The sequence below is a fragment of the Pristiophorus japonicus genome, chromosome 6 (assembly GCF_044704955.1).
Source record: "Pristiophorus japonicus isolate sPriJap1 chromosome 6, sPriJap1.hap1, whole genome shotgun sequence".
Lineage (NCBI taxonomy): Eukaryota > Metazoa > Chordata > Chondrichthyes > Pristiophoridae > Pristiophorus > Pristiophorus japonicus.
Window position 1 is genome coordinate 30,641,876 of NC_091982.1, and position 24,072 is coordinate 30,665,947.

General features: G+C 40.3%; 1 protein-coding gene across 1 annotated transcript in view; it reads left to right on the plus strand.

Moving 5' to 3' along the window:
• The first annotated feature begins 450 nt into the window (after positions 1 to 450).
• The window catches only part of kdrl (kinase insert domain receptor like), a 262,118-nt gene continuing 238,496 nt past the window's right edge, over positions 451 to 24,072 (plus strand). The window contains exon 1 of the mRNA XM_070882714.1: positions 451 to 818. Coding sequence (XP_070738815.1) covers positions 749 to 818 — 70 coding nt within the window. The 5' untranslated portion in view covers positions 451 to 748. The remainder of the gene's footprint in view (positions 819 to 24,072) is intronic.

Below are 24,072 nucleotides of genomic sequence, written 5' to 3' on the forward strand. Positions count from 1 at the left end.
AAGTGTCAAACTAGACCTGAAGTAAAGTAAGAAGAGAAATAAAATAGAAAAGACATTAAAAAGCAAGAGAGTTACAGTAGTAAAATAAGTTTATGCTCTTTAATCATATTCAGCTACTTCCAGCCGTACTTTGAAATTGAAGTTAAGGATTTGTGTTTTGGCTCCATCAAAATAGATCTGAGAGAGAGAGAGGAAGAAAACACAAGAGAAATCATACAGAAGAGCTTGGGCAGATATATTTAAACCCTTTTTTGCGTCTTAAATGAAAGCATCAAAATGTTACTGCAGTGTATTTAGCAGTGGCAGCTCGTATTGCTGCAGTTTTGGTTCTGACAGTAAATGGGCTCCCTCTGGCAGTAGCTGACGTAGTTGCTTTCCGCTGTATTACACTATAAAGGATCTGGAGGCTGAGAACCAGCCCAGCACCACCTAAACTCAGCTCAGATTTCATTGCACTGTGTAGTGAGATAGGAAACTACCAAGCAACTTTTAACAATGTTCCTATCCCTCAGTGGAATTGGCTTTGTGCTGGAGTTATGATGAAGAATTTGGGAGTTTTAAGAGCTGCGGGAAATTGAAAGTTTCATAAAGTGAGAAACTCAAGACCTGAGTCAGTAAAAGACACAGCACCTGCCTCTTGGGATTTTTTTTTAAGTGCCTAATCTGCACCGTACTGAAATTTCTGTCGGATTCTTATTGGGATTGCACATAGAACAGATCCAGGATAGGACTAGCCATTTCAGCTGGAATGAAAATGTACCCCGGACTTTTCACAGCAACTGTCCTCTGTATTCAATGGGGATTCACTTTGATCCAAGGTAAGAAAATACTGGAAGATTAAAGCTCTGATTATTAATCACGTATTAATGTGGAATCCCTTGTACTTATTTGTTTTCTTAATCTCATTGCTTTCACCACAGAATAGCAAGTTTTCAAAGGTATGTAAGCACTTCCCAGCCTCTCGCCTGAAGTGTTGACTGTTTTTATAGACATAGTCACCCTGGCATTCTTTCAGTGATGAGAGCATTTGGTAAATAGTGCACAATTAAAGTCATAATTTCAGTAAACACAAATAATGGCTTGACTTCGAGTTCCCGTGTGCTTTCTGCCTTTACTTCACCAACTTTCAGCACAACTAAGCTATTTGTCAAAAAAGTTGGTTTCTGTTAACCCTTAACCTGCTAAACAAGCAGGGTCACTAATGTGGTTAGCAAAGCAAATGTTGTGACTGGCGTGCTTGTGGTTTTGCACTCAGATCTTGATGACTTGCTTCCCCATTGCCTCAGATATCTAAAACTTGTAATTTGGTAAACAAACCTTTTGAATCTGGGAAGAATAATGTAACAAGTCCATGTCATGAAGAAAAACAAAACTACTCAGTCGCTCAAATTGCTTGATTATACCCATCCAATGCTGAATTGAAGGAGCAAAGGTAATGCAAGTCATAACGGCAAGTGACATAAGAGCAATCTTTTCTTCTGTATTGATTTTCAATTAAGTGTCAACAACAGGAGATGAGGCTAATTCTTTCCATCAAATATGTTTTGCTTTTAATGTAAAAACTATTTGTATACAAAGTGCACGGACTGTACTTGAAAAAAGGATTCAAACCCCTACACATGATTCAGGTCGTGAGCTTTTCCTTAAATTTGGGAGATAAAAATTGGGCTTTAATAATCGGGAGAACTGATTATAGGCAGTCTATAAAGTTGCTTAAGATCAGATATAATTAGTGTGAGGAATGCACCAATAATTACATAACTATATTAGGAGATACAAAGAAAATTTGAAATAAAAGCAGAGAATGTGGGAAGTACACAGTAAGTCCATTGAGTTTAACGTTTCAGGTAAAAACCCTTTGCTGAGACCTCCATTAATCCGAAACACAAAATTGTCTATTTTGAGAGATCAGCCATATATTTCCAATTTTTTCTGGTTTTATTGCCCATATTATTTATAATAATACTTGCATTTATATAATATCATGTTGAAACACCATAAAGGGTTTTATGCAATGAGTTGTTGCTGGAGTTCAGTGACTATTGTTATGTAGTTAAGGGCTGAAATCATTCTGCACCAGCAGCATGCCCCAACTAACAATGTATTCATAGTTCATGTGTTTTTGGTGATATTGATTGAGGGAGGAATGTTGGATAAAACTCCAGGAGAAATCCCTGCATTTCATTAAATAATGCGATGGGATATCTAATATCTTCCTGAATCACTGGTATAGGCAGAAAAGTCATCGGTTTACCATCTCCTCCAAACCACAGGTTATATATTTGCTTCTATAAGATTTGAATATGATTTAATTGAATTTTTTTCTTAAATTTAAATTCATAAAAATCTAGAAAGCATTTGGATTTTAATCAGTGTCAAATTAATAACTCGTATTTATATAGCGCCTTTAGTGTTGTAAAATGTCCCAAGGCACTTCTCGGGAGCATTATCAAACAAAATAAGACACCGAGGCACATAAGGAGATATTACGATAGATGACCAAAAGCTTTGTTAAAGTGGTAGGTTTTAAGAAGCATCTTAAAGGAGGAAAGAGAGGTAGAGAAGCGGAGAGGTTTAGGAAGGGAATTCCAGAGCTTAAGGCAGCTGATGGCACAGCCATCAATAGTAGATTGCTTAAACTCGGGGATGTTCAAGAGGCAAGAATTGGAGGAGTGCAGATATCTCTGGGGGTTGTGGGGCTGGAGGAGGTTACAAAGATAGGGAGGGACGAGGCCATGGAGGGATTTGAAAACAAGGATGAGAATTTTAAAATCGAGGTGTTGCCGGACCAGGAGCCAATGTAGGTCAGCGAGCACAGGGGTGATGGGTGAACAAGACTTGGTGCGAATTAAGACACAGGCAGCAGACTTTTGGATGGCCTCAAGTTTACGGAGGGTAGAATGTGGGAGGCCAGTCAGGAGTGTGTTGGAATATCAGATGAGCTGAAACAGGGGCAAAGGTAGGTATTAAATATGTTAATTCTGTTTAGTATTTCCTCCACAATTATAGATAGTCACCATCAGGAGCTCTCAGTTCCAAGCTTCTGTTATCTTACTTTATTGAACCACCAAGATTGTTGAAGATTTGTTATCTTGGCCTTGAAGGTTCACTGTGGGCCAATAACATATGCATTTGTCTGAAATTCCTCTCTCCACTGCTTTAGTAGAAGCTTCAACCTTTTTTTTAATAAATGGGCTAAAACTTCCACTAAAATAATGGACAATAGAATTTCAGACCAATGTTAAGTGTGTGAATGCTATTACTCTACCACACAATTTCAAGGTCATTGTTTTGAAAGCTTGCATTAATAACATAGTTTTGACAAAAAAAAGTTTCAACTGTGATACAGTACAATGAAAATAAACAATGCAAATAAAATCTTTTTTTTTAATGCCAGATGCCTTTCTGGAATAAGTTAATGCAAATTCTAATGACCTACAGTAGGACCTTGTGTTGCATACCCTCACTAACAAGTCTGTTCTGATTGTAAAATAGGACATGTAACTCATTCCCTCCCTTCCTTCATCACCCCGCCCCCCCCCCCCCCCCCCCCCCCCTGCCGCCACCCACACACACACACACACAAACACATACTCCCATTCTGTACTAACTCTTGCTGGGCTATATTTCTACAGGTTTTGGCACCTTTCAAATATCTTGTCACAATGCCTATTCTTAAATGTGAGAGTTTAGACAATGAGCATCAGCAGACTGTTTGTACATGTAGTTTATCACAGCTGAATCAAGGCTCTCGGAGAAACTAATTTTTAAAGGGGGTAATATATTTAGAAAGGCGTAGGCTCAATTTTTGTACTCTTCGGGAACTGCCTGTGCCCTAAATTGTGCCATAGTGATCATCAATGAAACTATAAACTGGCAAATGCCAGAATTCCTACCATGTAAATTATCGACAGATTCCGATGAGTATAATTGATTTTGCACAAAGTTTGTAAATGAATGGGGATAGAATATTGAGCAAGATAATCATGCCAACATACAATGGTGGCATTGCTGATAATATCTATATTTGATCTGATAAATTCTCTTGCAAGACACTTGACATATTGGTGGAATTTTCTCGGTATGGACTCCAGCAGTTATGATGTAAAATCACATTTTCGCTTAGAATTTTTTATTACTTTGTAACCTCTACACTAATCAGGTGCCCCTCAAAAGATGATAATCAGCGATCCTGTGCTCCCAGTAGGGAGTCATGTTTGAAGTGGGGATGGGTCCGAGAATTGGAGCTACAGGGGCTGAAATTGTCCACTGCCTGGAACGAGGCGCACCTACCGTTTTTGATGTGTTCTGGCCGCCCCAATGCGGGGCAGCCTAACCGGCGAAATTCAGCACCTCGGGGATTTTTTTTGAGTGGGGCGGAAGTGGCCTCAACATGGGGGCGGAAGTGGGTGGGGCAGAGTGGCCGTCACGAGCGGGGCTGAAGCGGGGGCAGGGTGGAGCAGCACTGGTGCGCCACAACATCTCTCCCCTTCAGTTAAAGGGGAGGGCCGCTGGAACTCTGCAGCCACTTTACTGGCAAACACTGGGCCACCAGGGAGGGTTTCGGCCGGGCCAGCAGGCTGGCACCCAAGAGGGGTGCCAGGTTGCCTGTTGGCGGCCCGGCTGAACCTGCGGCTATAATTGTTGGCCCGACATGGCAGTCGTCTGACAAAAAAAATAAGATGGCATTTACAAAATTTGTGCAAAATCACAACATTCATTGGACTCTGTTGATAATTTACATGGTAGGAGTTCTGACATTTACCAGCTTAAAGTTTCATTAGTGGCCACTGTGGCACAATTTAGGACACAGGCAGTTCCCAAAGAGTACAGAAATTGAGCCTACGCTTCTCTAAACATATTACCCCCTTTAAAAATGAGTTTCTCCCAGAGCCATGCCATGCCGCCATGCCACAGAGAGTGTATGCTGTCGGGGGCACCAAGTGGCGGCGGGGCTGCTCCCACGGGGCAACTCCGGCAAAGGGGAAATTCCCCAAGGGGCAATTTTGCGAGGGGGTCCCTGTCAGTCGGTCAGGGTCATTGCGTGCCCGACATGGTGGGAAAATGGACACCACTCCAAACCTGAGGAAGGGCAATTTTCAAAATGGTGACCCCTCCACGGAGACACGGCGGCCATTCCGCACCGACCCGTGGCCGCTGCTTTCAGGCAGCCAGGGGCCTTATAGAAGGAGGCAATTTCGGCCAAACAGTGTTGTAACTCTGGCTTGTGGCTTGTGGCTCCTTCGAGCATGGCACCCCATTGGGAGCATGGGATGCTAAACTTATCCTAAAGTGTCATTTGTGTCCTGGAGCTTTCATGTTATTCCCCGTGGGGATGAAATCAAAACTTATAAAAATGTTCTGATGGAATAGTTGAAAATACCATCTTTAGTTACCGGGTAACATTGCAGAAACCTTCCTGTAGTTTGAAGTAAATAATACTTGAGGGAAAATATTGTTGCATCTTTGTAAATAACTCAATTGATAAACTATATTTGGCTTTGAGAAAAATAGAGAATTTAAAGAAAGATAAACATTGAACAAATTGACAGTTTGCTCTCAATATATAGTCACTGTACATTCTGTCCAATTGTTTTTTAAATACCATGAACCAACGCACTACTGCTTATGTCCAGGCAATGCACATGCATGGACACCAGGTGAGGAACAGGTCTACTTAGCTGTGATTTCTACTCAGCTCCATAGTTCAACAGCTGCTGACACTTACTATTCAGGCTCTCACATGATGAATGGCCATGTTGGTGATGCATCAGAGGTTGCTAGTGCCCATTGAACCACACCATACCATAAATAATCATCTAGTATCATGAAAAGCTCAAAGATAAAAGGGAGGTAACCAGGCCAGGAACAAGAGAGATGAAAAGACAAAGAATGTTTAAATTATAAAGCAAAATCCATCTATAAATAGTAACAATGAACACTTGAAAATGTTTTATGAAGGGATAAAAAACCTGAAGGTATATGTATGTTTTAACTGGCTTCCAGTCCTTTACTGGATAGTATAAAACATGCTGGAGTGTTCACTGGTGCTGAGATTGGTGAGACAGTTGTGGCATGTGTTACATAAAAGCACTAGCCTTTGAAAACAACAATCTACCACTCCCCTTACCCTATTCATTTACGGCATTGATACTCATTCCACTTGCTGTTTTTTATTTGCCATGTGGCCATCCAAAAATGTTAATCTCAGTCTGTCCACTTTTCCATCCTTCAGCTTTGGGAACTCGTTTTAACATCCTTTCAGAGTTAACAGTTTTCATTTAAATTTGTCACAACATGTGAAAACTACTTTGTAAATAGCATTATTAGTGGTAAGAGAACGTGACAGACCACTTCCAACATCTGGGGTGAGTGAAGTGAGCCAGATAAATGAACAGTGTAGGTAGCACTCAACAACATTTTTACAGTCTAACCACAAAGGGAGTTCTGAAGTTTGTGCTAACAGTATCTGATACTCCTTAGGTCAAAAGGAGAGATCGTTTTCTGTTGATGGGATTAAGTTTTCAAATAGTCCCGACAGACTGATGTCCAAGATCATTGCAGAACTGCTCTAGTTTAAAGAAATTCCAAAATAAACACTCTCTGCATGATCTGCCATAGTGCTGTGACAATGAATTCCAATAACCTAGTTTGAAAAGTGCAACGAAGGCAACCTGAATGTTAAAAATTAACAGAGGTATTGTTCTAGATTTTGTAAAGACATGTACCTTAACCTAGACTATTGAATTTTGTTTGAAGGCTTCAGAACACTTCATCCAGTACATGCCAGTTAATTGACACCATGCTAGTTGAAACATTCATTTAAAAGGCTCAGGCATTGAATCACTCCTCATAACTTCTTTGCTTAGTAAGATTAATTGGATAAAGGTAACATTTGCTTGTTATTGTGGTGTTCCTATTCAGATGCATCTACCATGATTTTGTGTTTATTTGAGAAGATTACCGATATATACATATTTTGTGGAGTTGTTGTACACTTTGGCCAGAATCTTCCCAGGCATGCAAGTGCGGGTTTGGAGGCACGTCTGCTGATTGACAGTGGGGCGGAAACCCGCTTTGAACCCGCCAGTGTGTGAGTTTCTGATCTGTCAAATCTGCGTTTGGATCGCAGACCTGACAGCAAACGGCGGGGCAGATAATTAACATCATTAAAAGGTACTTAAATGCTAGTTACAAGGTTTAAAAGTAAGCACTTGCAATTTTACCAACCTTTTGACGGGTTTTCAGTGCCTCAGAGAACACGTCAGGTAAGTGGTGTCGTATTCCCAGTGACTCTCTATTGCTTTGGTTAGTTTACAACTGCAGAAGTGATATAAAAGCCACCATTTCACAGTTGTTCACTTTTCAATGTCAGAAGCTGAAGCTTTCAGGATTTGGAAAAGACTTTTGAGCTGTATGCACTTTGGAAGAGTTTACAGTGAACTCTCTATCCACTGTCACCTCCTGGGAGCAATCTCTCTCACCATTGACAGGGCGCTTCTGTCATCTCAACCTCACCTGCCATCTATTCCAGCAGCATCGGTGCCCTTGAAAAAAATCTCACCTTGGTCCTTAGAACCCCATCACGATCAGCCCCAACATCACTAAACACACCAGCATCACCACCACCAATACCAACGTTCTCCGCAACCACCTGATGCTGCATAGTACAAAGGGCATCAGCACATGACCACATTTTAATCATAATTCTCATTCTCCAATTTCAATCAATGTTTATTCAAGTTTACTTATTTGCCATTAAATATAAATTATATAGTGTAGAAAGGTACCATTTTGAGTGTTATAGAGCCATATATACCAGAAGATCCCAATTCAATTTGCAGTCTATGCTGAGTTAGCAGATCTCATCCAGAGGAGCCACAATTAGACTAAGCACTCCTGGGGCCAGTGAAGAGAAAACATTCAGTTAGGGCTCCTGCTCCTGATTGTTATATCCAGTGAATCCTGTTGGAAAATGCAGATGTGAACATTGGATGAGAAAAAGGTTGGGCTTATTTGTGATGTCCTCCACAGTCAAATAGTATGATAAAGTTCACTATCTTGGCCAACAAATGAGAAATGATCATTTAGGTGAAGTAGTGGAAGGCTTTTGGCACTGATGGAATTGTACCCAAGCATAAGTTAGTGCCTGCAGGAAGATGGGGGAAAAAAGAGGTCTAGAGTAGGGGGAGATCTGAGCGACAATTCTGACCTGTAGCCACCCAGCATAAATAGACGATGGTGGCCTGAAAATGGTGTTGGGGCCTTTGGATTGCCTGTTTCAGATGGGAGACCACTTTTAATATGTAGATTGAGATCCTATGTCATAGGATCTCCATTGCAATTTTGAGGCATTCTCCTCCTCATCTCACAAAATTGCATGCTACTGCTAGCTCCTGCGTGGGTCCCTTCACCTCCCCCCATCCCACCCCTACCTTCCAGCTCGAGGCCCGGATTAATAGTTGGCTCCGCATAAGACCCAACCAATTTCCTGCCCTGCCCAATCATCGAGCTACATTGGAGCATCAGTTCGGCACTTATAGCTCGCCAGATCCATGCAAATGAGGCTCAAAATAGCTCAAGCCTCATGACAACAATGAGTGGGTGGCGAGCGCACTCTGTACACTGACCTCTCGATTTGCACCAAAAGTTAAATTCGGCCCCTAGAATTTATGGATGTCTCCTACTTTTAGGAAGCCACTGTATAAATGCAAGCTGTTTTACTAATGTTGATTTTTTTTTTAAGTTGTGCTTGTGTGTGGATCACTTTTCTGTACTTGGAACATGTAAAATATTTATGAAGTTTTATCTTGTTTGAGATTTTGTGACTTTAAAAGAAATGCCATTTATATTTTAGCAGGAAAACTACTATCAGAAAATGATGTATATTCTGTCTACAGTATGTGAGAGCTCAGATTTATCTTAAAAGATTATTTGAAATGAGATGCTGCAGCAAGGAAAGTGAAGTAGAAGAGATCAATAAATGAAAAAATAAAATGGTACAACTACAAATATATATATATATATATAATAGAATAGATTGCTAACAGTCCATCCAGTTTATGTTGGATTAAATGATTTGTAGTGAAGTAAGAGCGGATCTGAAAGTGAACTATCAGGATTAAGATCCTAATTTACATGGAAGTGAAACCATTTCTAGTTCATGTTACCATTTTCAGCACTGGACAATGATGATGCAATCTGATGGGCAGTCTCACTTCTAATTTAGTCCCAGAAAATTCTGGTATGTGTCTGAGAGTCCACAAAATGTCAGCATAGGAATACAGTATCATTTTGGCTCAATTGGAAGCACTTTCAACTCTGGGTCAGAACAGACATAATCCAAGCTCACACTCCAATAAAATATTGAGAGAGTATTCATTATGAGAAATTCTGACCTTTGGATGAAATGTTAACTGTGCTCCTGGCTGCCTGCTCAGGGATGTTCAAAAAAAAACTAGAGGTTTTATTGTGAAAGCTTGAGATCAAATGTTCATCCAAACCTATCTTGGCATTTTTGGGCTGATAGCAGTGATGCCAGTGTCTCTGTTATAAAGGAGTACTATCATATCATTTAACTATCATTTGAAAATTACTCTTTAATATTCAAGATGTAGTAACCATTACTTTACAGATTGGCAATCATTATCATGGTGCAATAAGATTTTAAACAGAGTAAAGGAGTAGTAGGACTTTGGTGTGCTGATACACAGATCATGACAAGTGACAGTGCAAATAGACAAGGCTATTAAAAAGGTAGACAGGATCCTTTGTTTTGTGACTAGAGGCATAGAATGAAGTAGCAAGGAAGAAATGTTTAACTTCTACAAGATCTTAGTCAAACTGAGTTGGAGTATTGTGTGTCTTTTTGGCCACTTCATACAAAAAAGAAAGAAAGACTTACATTTATATAACGCCTTTCATGACCACCGGTTGTCTCAAAGCGCTTTACAGCCAATGAAGTACTTTTGGAGTTTAGTCACTGTTGTAATGGAGGAAACAAAAGGATGGAAAAGGTATAACATAGATTCACAAGAATGTTATCATGGACGCAGGTTACAGTTAGTAAAATTTTGAGTATTTAGTGGATTTTTCATTGAAGCAGAGCGGATTGAGGAGTGAGTGACCTAATAGAAATCTTATAGATGATGAAGGGTTATGGTAAGATAAATAGTGATAGATTCCTTCCACAGGTTGGTAATAAGTGGGGATAAATTTAAGTTAATCAAAAAATTATTAAAGGAGAGGTCAGAAAAAAATGATACACAGAAGTTAGTCACAATGTGGAGTTCTCTGCTACATATAAGTAGAGTTTTATAAGGTCGTGTGAAATGAAATTAGAGAGTTGCTTGAAAAATGCTATAGGGAACAACCAGAAGAGTGAGCTAGGTGAATTATATGGAGAAAAACACTGACATAGATTTAATGGGTTAATGACTTATTTCTGTTCAGTAACATTTCCTGATGGTATGATTCTATGCATTTGGTTGGTTTTGACTGGTGTGTTGGATAATTCCATAGATCAGTGCAGGTAATATTAACAAGTAAAAACTGACTTTTTAATGTCATTTTTTTGGGGTAGGGGGAGAGATTTCTGTGCAAACTGGGAACTTTTGCATCTCTGCTATAGTTCAGAGATGAATCACAAATGAAAATAGAAAGGATGGTAATTATATAAAGGAAGAATTGATCAAATAATTAAGTAAAAGCCCTTGGGTGAATATACCATTCAAACAATTCCCAAATCACTTCCAACAGTCAAATAGTGTGTGTGTATTTTTTTCTAATTTTTATATTTTGGATTAATTATTATAATTAGCCATATTTGACTGACAGCATTTTAGAGCTTGACTGAGTTCATTGTACATTTTGTGATTTAAGCAAGCTACATTGGAAAAACCACTAAAAAGCAGTTAAAATTGAATTCAGAAAAATTAAAATGTGAAAGGCTAGCTAATAAATGAACCAGGCAATGAAAAAGAAAAAAAAAATGTTAATTTTAAGTTTGAAGCATAGTTCAGGAATAAAGCCCTTTGTCATTCATTGTGGTGTAATAATATAATTTCAAATCAGAATGAGACTCACTGATGTGGCATGAAATGAATATGCTGCAGAGACAGGAAATAGTCTGTGGCCAGTCTGCACCATAGATAAGGGAATTGCGCAAATTATTCCTACTACTCTCAAACCGTGACAAAGGATTTCCTCTTTAAGTGTTGAACAGATTACTGGGTCAGAGCTCAACATTTTATAAGATTTGTAATAGTTTTGCTTCCAATTTACTTAACCTTTAATTCAGAGTTTACTTAAATATGACATGGCTCTTGGTAAAATTCAATAGCAAATGAAAAAATGATTTATCTCAGGTGATGTTATGACAAATAATGCAGTGATATTTTTTATTCGGCTTCAAGTTAAAATGTAAATTGTCGGAACTAAAATGAATAACAATGAGTGCTAATCAACAATAACACTACACTACATCGAAGAACTGAGGAACCCAAACCAAGCATGCTTATAGGACAGGAGTATGGTATCATCGCCACCTCCCAGGTTTAACATAAGAACATAAGAAATAGAAACAAGAATAGGCCATTAGCCCCTCGCGCCTTCTCTGCCATTTAATAAGATCATGGCTGATCTGTTCTTGGGTTCAGCTCCACTTTCCTCCCCCGTTCCCCATAACCCTTCACTTCCTTATTGTTCAAAAATCTGTCTATCCTTAAATATATTCAATGATCCAGCCTCCACAGCTCTCTGGGACAGAGAATTCCACAGATTTATGACCCTCTGAGAGAAGAAATATCTCCTCATCTCAGTTCTAAATGGGAGGCCCCTTATTCTGAAACTATGCCCCCTAGTTCTAAATTTCCCCACGAGTGGAAACATCCTCTCTGCACCTTGTCGAGCCCCATCAGTATTTTATACGTTTCAATAAAATCACCTCTCATTCTTCTAAACTCCAATAACTATAGGCCCAACCTGCTCAACCTTTCTTCATAAGTCAACCCCTTCATCTCAGGAATCAACCTAGTGAACCTTCTCGAAACTTTGGACTTGAACCAATAAGTCAAATTTCTGGGTTGACTATCTGGAAATATCTCTAAAATATAAACTATACACTCAAAGGGGTTGACCTCGAGCTGTGTGACATTAGTCACAAATATGTTAATGCATTTGTGGGAAATTCTCTTATCTGCTGTTTTAACAAAGACGTGAACTCATTTATTTTGAATGCAAGTGTTGACTTGTCTCACTTGGCACGCGCACAGCTGAGTCAGAATGTTGTGAGTTCATGCTCCACTCCACTCCACGACTTGAGCACATAATCCAGATTGACCCTTCAACGCATCTCCAGAGGTGCTGGCTTTTGAATGAGACATTAAACTGAAGTCTGTCTGTTTGGGTGGACAATTATATAAAAGACTCCTGTAGCACTATTTGAAGTGGAGCAAGGAGTTCTCCCAGTGTCCTAGCCAAGATTCCTATGCCAACCAACAGCACCCAAAACAATTCATTCACTGCTTGTTCATTACATATTCTGTTTATGCCTCTCCTCCATAGTCCAGCTGGGTGGGGCTGCCCTCGACTGGTTCTATTCTTAACTGTCCAGTCATAGCCTGAGAATCATCAGCAATGGTTTCTCTTCCCGTTACCTCTGCAGTCCCCCAAGGATCGTTGGACCCATTCTATTTCTCATCTGCATACTGCCACTCGGCAACATCATCCGAAAACACATCAGGTTCCACATATTCTCTGATGATAGCCAACTCTACCTCACCATCACCTCTCTCGACCCCTCCACTGTCTTTGATTTGTCATATTGCTTGTCCTCCAGTACTGGATGAGCAGAAATTTCCTCCAACTAGATATTGAGAAGACCGAAGCCATTGTCTTCGGTCCCTGTCAAAAAGGCCATTTCTTAACCACTGACTCCATCCCTTTCCCTGGCCACTGTCTGGGCCTGAAACAAACTGTTGGCAGTATATTTGACCCTGAGATGAGCTTCCGACCACACAGCTGTTCAATCGTCAAAACCACTTATTTCCATTGCCTGTGCCTCCCCTGCCTCAGCTCATCTGCTGCCGAAACTCTCATCCATGCCTTTATTACCGCTTGACTATTCCCATTTTCCCTCCTCCATAAACTTGAGCTCTTCTAAATCTCAGCTGCCTGTATCCTAACTTGCCCCAAGTCCCATTCACCCATGAACTCACTGGCATACAATTTAAAATTCCCATCCTTGTTTTCAAATCCCGCCATGGCCTCGCCCCTCCCTATCTCTGTAACCTCCTCCAGCCCTACAACCCTCCGAGATCACTGCACTCCTCCAATTCTGGCCTCTTGCACATCCCTGATTTTAATTGGTCCACCATCGGAATTCCCTCCCTAAACCTTGCCACAACTCTAGCTCGCTCTCCTCCTTTAAGATGATTCTTAAAACTTGCCTCTTGTCCTAATTTCTCCTTATGTAGCTCAGTGTCAAACTTTGGGACGTTTTACAATGTTAAAGGTGCTATATAAATGCAAGTTGTTGTTGTAATGAGATCTTATTAGGTGTAAATTGGCTGGTTCATTTGCTTACGCAAAGTGATTACATTTCAGAAGTAATTCATTGACTGTGAAATGCTTTGCGACATCCTGAAGATATGTTATAGCACTAGAAACATCTTTCTATAGCAAACAGTGGAAGCTCATTAACACATTTGTTACTAACTTCACATGGCGTTACTTTAATTGAAAAGTCTGTTTTTCTTTCATAAGTAAGTCATTATGTTCAATGAATTTTCATTAGCAGTGCCAAAAACATCAGAACTGTAGTTATAATTCCACCTCTTGTCCTGCCTGTTTTGCCCACTATCCAGTGTTAGATTTGGTAAAAAATGGCAACCCTATTGAACAATAGGTGACAAACACGGAAGAAGTTCTAAACTTTACTAATATTTTGATCATAGGCTAAATGGCCTCCTTCTATGTTGTATGTTTTTCATGTAGTTCTGTTAATCATAAGTGACATAAGAATATGACTATTATACTAGCCTTGACCTAGTGGTTTTCAGTGCTGTGGATTTATAAGTCAGCTGTGGTTCTAGTGGAATACCACGGGATGAAGATGGTGAGATAAAATTACACACCACTTGTTCACTTGCTTCTAGTTATTAACACATTCAAAGTCTTGTATACACACACATTTCCTGTCAACTAACACTTAATTTCTGTAACATTTATCTGCCACATTGCTTTCTGTTATACCTTTGCCATCATGCTGTTTCTGTCACTCCTGAACTTATATTTTACCTAACTAATCCTCCAAGGTAGATAGCACTGTTGCTTTCTTTAACTTTAAGACCTCCCAACTCCATTTCCAAGAAAGGCAATGCTGTTGTTCATTGTGGCATCCATTTTGAAAATACAAAAATGGGCTACAGACCTAATACTGCCTAGCTCTTATGCTTGCTGCCTTCCCCTCAGTGAATAATTACTTCCCTCCCTCTATTGTGACCTCCGACCTGACCTTGAGCCCCACTGTTGCCATCTCAAAACCACACATGATTGTACTCCAACACCATCACAACCCTGTCTAAAGTCCAGCAGTCACTCTCCTGGAATACTAAGCTATGTTCCTTCCTTACTGATTATAAAATCACTAAAAATGCTGAAGCACTTGAAGCTCCGTCCAAGAAATGGCTGGGAACAAGGCTTTCGTCACTATGTGGAGGGGCGAGCCAGTCTTGATTTAAGGCATATCTGCCCACCACCGCCAGACTCCCCCACTGTGACTGGACCTCAAGCCGTGACACCTAACCTCAAGGCCTAGTTCAGGGCTTGTTTAATTGTGGCAGGGAGCAAGACTGGTTGCAGTGGAGAGGCTGGTTAAGGGGGTTAGCAGTAGCAGGGTATAATTAGCTATGCAACTTGTCTCAGTGAAGCATTCTTGTCTCTGGATCAGAAGGTTGTGAGTTCAGACACCATTTCAAGACTTGAGTGCGTAATCTAGGATTAAATGTCAATACAGTACTAAGGGACTGCAGCACTGTCAGAGAAGAAGAGCAGGGTAGTCTTTTTTAACTTCCAGAATTAGCATAAACAAGGTCGGTAGACTTACTGGTCCATTAACCCCAGCAATCACCCAGTCTTTTAGGCCGTAGACCCCTTTTAATATGCAAATTGGGGTACTATGACGTACATAGGATCCCGAGTGCCATTTTAGGATTGAACAGTTCGGAGCTTGTGCCAAGTAGTTTCCTTTCGTGTTTTTTTTTTCTCTGAAGTAAATAATCACCCTATCATTAAAAAATTATTTTATAAATTACTTCAAATAGAATCATAAACACCATGAAAATGCTGATATTTCTCAATGTGTTGACCAGTGTGATGATTAAGTGGTTATCCAGTCCCAGATTCTAAGTCTCAGTCAATATTGAGTTAACTGATCTCAATGAATTGTTATCAGTACTAGGGAGGGGAGAATGAGGTTCCTTTTACTGATTTTTACAAAATGACCTCTGGAGAAAATGCTTATGTGTGTACATCAGGTAAAGACAGTGTTGGATTTGGCTGAGATAGCCATCAAGTGTTGGACTTGGCTGAGATAGCCATCAAGAATGACGTCCACACATAAAAAATGGCTCCTTGCATGAATTATCAAAGGGCTGTTGGCACCAATGGAAATATATCCCAGCATAAATCAATTAACCAAAGTAACTACTCTTCATCTCTGAACAATGAGGATATCTAAACCTGGAGTCTGTTCCAGGTAGTGTTTCTTCTATTCCCATTTGACTCCTACACAAGTGCTCTTTCCAGCACTTAGGGCCACTTGGAGAAAACCCTGCTTGATTTTCTTTTTCATAGCCAATAGGTATTGATGTCAATTGTAGTGCCCCAGCTGTTGTCTTACCTAACTCACTTCAAACTAGGAACCAAATCAGTCTAGCCTATGTGGTTTGGTATTGCATCAGGCACTAATTTTACCACCAGCCAATTGAGAGTATGTACGAAGGCATTTTGTTCATGCATATGATATAGTGTATATGGATTTTAGCAAAGCTTTTGATAACTGGTCACAATGGTAAAAGCCCATGGGATTCAAGGCAAAGTGGCAACTTGGATCCAAAATTGGCTCAGAGGCAAGAAGCAAAGGATAATGGTTGATGGGTGTTTTTGTGACTGGAGGCAGTATCCAATAGGGTTCTGCAGAGCTCAGTGCTGGGTCCCTTGCTTTTTATGGTATATATCAATGAATTGGACTTGAATGTTGGGGATATGACACTGAAATAGGCTGTGTGGTTGATAATGAAGAAGAAAGCTGTGAACTGCGGGAAGATATCAATGTACTGGTCAGATTGGCAGAACAGTGGCAAATGGAATTCAATCCAGATAAGTGTGAGGTAATGCATTTAGGGAGGTTTAACAAGGCAATGGAATACACATTAAATGATACAACTCTTTTGGAGAAAAACATAATTAAACATTAAATCAAGTGCCCCCTAATCTGGGGGACACTCCAACCACTTATCAATGCCCTTTTATTAAATGGTACAACACTGAAAAGTGTACAGGAACAAAAGAACTTTGGAGTGCAGGTCCACAGATCCCCAAAGGTAGCAAGCCAGGTAGATGAGATAGTTAAGAAGGCATATGGAATACTTGCCTTTATTAGTCGAGGCATGGAATACAAGAGCAAGGAGGTTATGCTTGAACTATTAGCCACTGGTTAGGCCACTGCTGGACTACTTGTGCAGTTCTGGTTATCACATTACAGGAAAGATGTGATTGCACTGGAAAGGGTGCAGAGGAGATTTACAATAATGTTGTCGAGAATTTTGGTTATGAGGAAAGATTGGAGATGCTGGGTCTGTTTTCTTTGGAACAGAGGAGGCTGAGGGGAGACCTGATTGAGGTGTATAAAATTATGAGGGGCCTGGATAGAGTGGATAGGAAGGATCTGTTTCCCTTGGCAGAGGGGTCAACAACCAGGGGGCATAGATTTAATGTAATTGGGGGGAGGTTTAGAGGAGATATGAGGGGAAATTTCTTCACCCAGGGGGTGATGAGGGTCTGGAACTCACTGCCTGAAAGGGTGGTAGAGGCAGGAACCCTCACCACATTTAAAAAATAGTTGGATGTGCACTTAAACTGCTGTAACCTACAGGGCTACGGACCAAGAGCTGGAAAGTGGGATTTGGCTAGATAGCTCTTGATTGGCCAGCATGAACACGATGAGTCGAAATGGCCTCCTTCCGTACTGTATATTTCTATGTTTCTATAACAACTGATCTCATTTCAAAACAGCCATTGTTGAGACAGCGAGTATCTATCTTAGTGGCTGAATTTAAAAAGAAGCATTAATTAACTACTCGCTCCTGTTCTGTACATCTCTGCCTTGCTCTGAGGCTCAGGCGTTCTGAGTACATTAGTATAATATAATCGTGATTTAAGATGTGCTGCAATAATCATTAGCTGTTCCTAACTAAATCAACCTGACAATCATTTAACAATTTAACAAAAAAAACTTGTCAAAAGAAACATATTTTAATTACAAGGAAGAAATTCTCAACAGTTTCATGAATACAGTATTTTGTAGAAAAACAAAAGCCACTGATTACACATCTCAGAAGAGCTCGGTTACATGTAGTGGGTTGAGCTGGATAACCAAAATTTCAAGTAAGAAAGCAAATGTCTCTAAAGGATTTGGAACACTGGGACAATTTACACGCACCTGGGATTTGCATAATGTTTTACTATCATTTCAATCACAGCCATATTTCTTCCATTATAGGGATTGCAGCATGTATATTATTCAAGTTAACATTTGTCCTCTAAGGTCATAACTTACACCACGGGGATGCCCAGTTCCTGGCCGCCAACATCAGCACCTATAGTGCCTACTCACTGCCCATGCCTTGCCCATGCCTTACCCACACCCAACAAACCCTGACCCCTCCCTGTTCAACTTAAGTACCTGTCTATGAAGGAAGGACTCTAGCCTGTCAACCCTGTATACATAAGACTAAATGTAAGACCCTCACCGTTTATATCTTCAAGCACCAAATAGCCTGAAATGCACCATAGCCGATACAGTATTTAAGTTCACTAAAGCTTTTTTAAAAACAAAGTAGAAGTTTCCTATCGTTGACATCTAATTGTAATGTAAAGCTGGATGATTCCCAGCTTTCTATTTTCTGTAGGTAGAAAGCAGGAGGCTTGCACCTAGTCTGTCTGCCGCGGTGACCCTGCAAAGGGGAAATGTTTTTTATAATGAGTCCTGCCTCTTCAAGGTTAAGAGTATTGTGTGCTATTTTGCTTGGCCATTTCCCTTTCATAACATATAAATTAGGGGAGAAATTTAAATAGAAAGCATATTGTTTTCAGTGAAGACTCCATATGAAAGGAACTGAGTTACCAAAAAATAAATAAAACATGTTGCCACAGCTGGAGGTCCCTCCAACACGCATTCTTGGTATGTGGTGGTATTATAAATGACGGTAAAGGGGAATTCACAGTAGTAGTAATTTTTGAAGGCCTACTCTGTGAGCAGATGGGCAAAGTGTCCTGAGATATTCTGATTCTTTTAGAATGAGTGATTCTACGATTGGTATTTTTGAAGTAGACTCTCTGCTGATTAAAACCTGACTCAGTTGTAGGAAATTTCCAGGAAATCAAGCTGTGTGCCAACAGAGAAGGAATAGCTCATCACTGATGTAACCATCCGCAATTTTCTCAAGGGTTCTCCCAATCAGCCGGCATAACTTGACCAGAAGATCAAAGGAAACCCTTTTAGTGTGGTGCATCTGTGTTTCTGACCAAGTTATGGTGGCCGACAAAAAGAACCCCGAGGAAATTTCTGGTGCATATCTCTTTCTCTACAACCTTGCAAATGCTGACTTCCAAAGTAAATCAGGTCACAAGAGATGCTTCTTCCTTTCTCTTTAAAATAATTCAAGAATGCATACATTACACACCTTTTAATATCTGAGATAGTAAACCCTCCATTCACATTATTTGGTGATAATCCCATTCATAACTAAAAATGAGTCTTCAGTGGAATACAAAATCAACTTGGCCTCTGACTATTTGTAATAAATTTTCTTGGATTTTTGATTGATCGGGCAAATGATTTTTTTTCAGCACAGTATCCCATAGCTGATGCAGAAAATGTCTCCACTTTATGCCTGTATTGTGATTTTCATAAAAAGTCCTCGAGATAGTGAAATATGCTAATTGTGAGCAAATCTGAGCAATATCAAATTACTTTCCCTAATTAAAGGGGCCTGGTAAAACATTTCCCAGCATCCTTTACAAATTTCCCATGTATCTATTACTAAAAACTGATTACCTTCTCAGTACAAAAAGAAAGAAGTGACACATGTGAAGGTTTATATTCCTATTCTGTAAGGGAAGGGGAAGTTCTATTTTGTTTATCAGGTGATTCAATCATAGAAGAGGCCAATTTCTGTTTTCCCTTTGCCCAGTAAATAGTACAAGTGATCCTGGGGCTATTAGTTTAACCAAACCTGGGTGTTTGGGGACGACTAGAATTTTGCCACACAAAAGAAAATCTTCTGTTGACTTGAGACATGAAAAGTGAGATAAGCAAAGTGACTTCCATCAATGAGTTTTATAACTTTAAAAATAAAATAGTGGACTGGGTGGTGCAGTTAGATACTTCGTCTTGGAACCAGACTAAGTCCAGCCCAGAATGATAGAATTAAATGCTCTCCTTTCTGTTGATGAAGAGGATTCAGCTTGAAATGAGTTTGAGCAAAAATAAGGTTGGATGTCCAGGAAGGGAAGTTAGGTGGTCAGCATTTTAGTGGGTTTAGGGTCAAGAGAGCAGGGACTAGATTTCATGGGCAAGATGAGTTCAAAGCGAGCATGAGAGGAGATAGGAGAGAAACTGGAGAAAAACATGGGTTCAGGGCTAGGGTTGGTGGGTGGGTGGCTTGGGGGGTGATTTGACTTGATGGGCAAGGGAAAGAGAAGAAAGCAACATTTAGATGTAGAGTAAAGTTCCCACTGCTCTGTCCCAACAACATGTCTCAGTCCTAACTTCAAAAGGGTACCGTCTATTAAACCAGTGTGATATTTTTCCTTTTTCTAATCCATCCGATTTGTGGTCTGAGTGAGTTTGCCAATTTCAAAAGAAGAAATAACTTGCATCCATATAGTGTCTTTCATGTTCTCATGATGTTTCAAAACATTTGGTAGCTAATTAATGTTTTGAACTGTAGTCCCTGTAGGGAAACGCAGCATCCAATTTTCACACAATAAGATCTCACAGATAACAATGAGATAAATGAGCATTTAATCTGTTTTTTGTGGTATTGGTTGAGAGATAAATGTTGGCCAGGACATCAGGAGAACTTCCCCATGCTTCTTTAAATAGAGCCATGGATCTTTTACACCCACCTGAATAAGCAGACAGGATTTCAGTTTAATATCCAAAAGACAGCACCTCCTTCACCACAGCACTGGAATGTCAGCCTAGATTTTATGCCCAAGTGCTAGGAGTGGCTCTCCAACCCACAACTTCTGACTCAGAAGCAAAAATATGAGCACTGAGCCAAGCTGAATATTGGAAACTACTCTGAATTAAGAATAGCTTTCTGACATGCCTACTGGAAATTGGGATGAGACATGTAAAACATTAAATACAAGGGCAGAGTTGTAGGATCATAGAATCATTGAAATTTATTGCACAGAAGGAGGCCATTTCGGCCCATCGTGTCCATGCCGGCCGACAAAGATCTGTCCAGCCTAATCCAGTTCTTGGTCTGTAGCCTTTAGGCTACGGCACTTCAAGTGCATAACCAAATACGTTTTAAATGCTATGAGGGTTTCTGCCTCTATTATCCTTTAAGGCAGTGAGTTCCAGACCCCCACCACCCTCTGGGTGAAAACATTTCTCCTCAAATCCCCTCTAAACCTCTTACCACTTACTTTCAATCTATACCCCCTGATTATTGACCCCTCTGCTAAGGGGAATAGGTCCTTTCTATCCACTCTATCTAGGTCCCTCATAATTTTATACACCTCAATTAGGTCTCCTCTCAGCCTCCTCTGTTCCAAAGAAAACAAACCCAGCCTATCCAATCTTTCCTCACAGCTAAAATTCTCCAGTCCAGACAACATCCTAGTAAATCTCCTCTGCACCCTTTCCAGTGGAATCACAGCTTTTCTGTAATGTGGTGACCAGAACTGCACGCAGTGTTCCAGCTGTGGCCTAACTAGTGGTTTATATAGTTCAAGCAGAACCTCCCTGCTCTTGTATTCTATGCCTCTATAAGTGTTGTTCGCGACAGTGCTAATCACTATAAAAGCCTCACATTACACTATAGTACATGATTGCTATAGCATACAATTTAATCTGAGGTTTTAATGTGGTCCCTCAGACACTCATATCTTGAAATAGCTATTTTAGACAGCAGAAAAGTATCAAAAAATCATGCAGATAAATGCAAATGAGTGAGATCATTCAGTCCATCTAGCTTCCACTAAAACATATTGGCCTGGAGTTTTCGCTAGGTTGCATTAGTTTTTTTCAGCACAATTCACCCGAAATCACCCAAACCAGCACAAAAGACGAGGAATTTCAAAGCGCAAATTACATCCAGCCCAAATTGAATTTCCGCAATCTTTTGAGCTAATTTTAAAAATATCGTGCTGGCAGTCGGCCCGTCCACAATATTGGCCACGTCTCCGATTGAATTAATCGCCATGGTGAGTTTGCACCCTTTTGCAGGCTTTTGAAGCAGCTCTTAAAATCTTTTTCTCAGGCATACTTACTAAATGAATAGTGTTAAACTAATCAGGGGGGTTGTTGAAAAGATCACGTTTTAAAAGCTTTTAATTTTTTTTAAATTTACTAAGAAACTGACCACTGTACACCAATGTAATTAGTAAATGGTTCAGTATAGTTTTGTTTAAGTAATTTTCAGTTATTTAAAATCGGGTTACTCACAGATGGTGAACTAGACATTGATTAAAAATACTAATTTTTTGTGATAAACCCATTTTTAGCTCTATTAATAAAACTTCACCAGGTTACAACTCTTAAATATATCAAAGAATATTTTTAATGCAAAAAAATGCTTTAAAAATATTGCATTCTAAAACGATGCCCAATTGCGTTCATAGACGATTTTACATTTGGCAACATGTATTTCTTAAATCTAACGCTATTTTGAGCCCAATCTGCGCCCAGATTGGCAATTGCACCCTAGTCAGAAACTCATGGCCATTGTCTACTTCATCACAACATCTAACTCCTTCTTGATCGATTCCAGAATCTTTGCCTCTACAATCCTACTGAGAAGACTATTTCAGGTATTCACTACCTTTTGCATAAAGGCGTGCTTCTTGATATCAGTCCTGCGCTTACCTTTAACCACTTTGTATCAATGTCCCTTTGTCTTGCAGTTCTGAATTTACCCTTTCTATTCCATTTTGTATCTTGTATATCTCTAATTCACCTCCTTTCAAGACTAAGCCATCTTAGATTTTCATTTTGTTCTCATAACTCACGTCCAGCCTTGTTGCTCTGCTCTGCACCCTCTCTGGGGCTTAGATGTTTTTCTTCTGTCTCAGTGACCAGTATTGGATAGGACAAGAACTGAATTCTTGAAGAGGAAAAAATTGTAAGTCTATCTGGAGAGAGCAGGGGAGTGATACTACTTGGATAGCTCTTTCCAAGAACCAGCACAGTCACGATGGGACAAATGGCCTCCTTCTGTGCTGTATGATTCTATGATTCTATGAACTGAACCTTGTATTCAAGGTGTGGTGAGAAAATAGCTCCGAACAGTTTTAGAATCAGAGCATTAGACTGACACTCGAACAACTTGGCAATATTGCAAGGTTCTCGAGGTTAACTTTGTTGATTGCTGCTCCACAGTGAACGAACATGCTATCGTAAGTTATCACTCCTAGATATTTTCAACCTCCCCCTGATTAGCTTAACACTATTCATAGAAACATAGAAAATAGGTGCAGGAGTAGGCCATTCGGCCCTTCGAGCCTGCACCACCATTCAATAAGATCATGGCTGATCCTTCACCTCAGTACCCCTTTCCTGCTTTCTCTCCATATCCCTTGATCCCTTTAGACGTAAGGGCCATATCTAACTCCCTCTTGAATATATCCAATGCACTGGCATCAACAACACTCTACAGTAGGGACTTCCACAGGCTAACAACTCTCTGAGTGAAGAAGTTTCTCCTTATCTCAGTCCTAAATGGCTTACCCCTTATCCTTAGACTATGTCCCCTGGTTCTGGACTTCCCCAACATCGGAAACATTCTTTCTGCATCTAACCTGTCCAGTCCCGTCAGAATTTTATATGTTTCTATGAGATCCCCTCTCATCCTTCTAAACTCCAGTGAATACAGGCCCGGTCGATCCAGTCTCTCCTCACATGTCAGTCCAGCCATCCCGGGAATCACTGGTGAACCTTCGTTGCACTCCCTCAATAGCAAGAACATCCTTCCTCAGATTAGGAGACCAAAACTGAACACAATATTCCAGGTGAGGCCTCACCAAGGCCCTGTACAACTGCTGTAAGACCTCCCTGCTCCTATACTCATATCCCCTAGCTATGAAGGCCAACGTACCATTTGCCTTCTTCACCGCCTGTTGTACCTGCATGCCAACTTTCAATGACTGATGTACCATGACACCCAGGTCTCGTTGCACTTCCCCTTTTCCTAATCTGCCGCCATTCAGATAATATTCTGCCTTCGTGTTTTTGTCCCCAAAGTGGATAACCTCACATTTATCCACATTATACTGCATCTGCCATGCATTTTCCCACTCACCTAACCTGTCCAAGTGACCCTGCAGCCTCTTAGCATCCTCCTCACAGCTCACACCACCACCCAGTTTAGTGTCATCTGCAAACTTGGAGATATTACACTCAACTCCTTCATCTAAATCATTAATGTATATTGTAAATAGCTAGGGTCCTAGCACTGAGCCCTGTGGCACCCCATTAGTCACTGCCTGCCATTCTGAAAAGGACCTATTTATCCCGACTCTCTGCTTCCTGTCTGCCAACCAGTTCTCTATCCATGT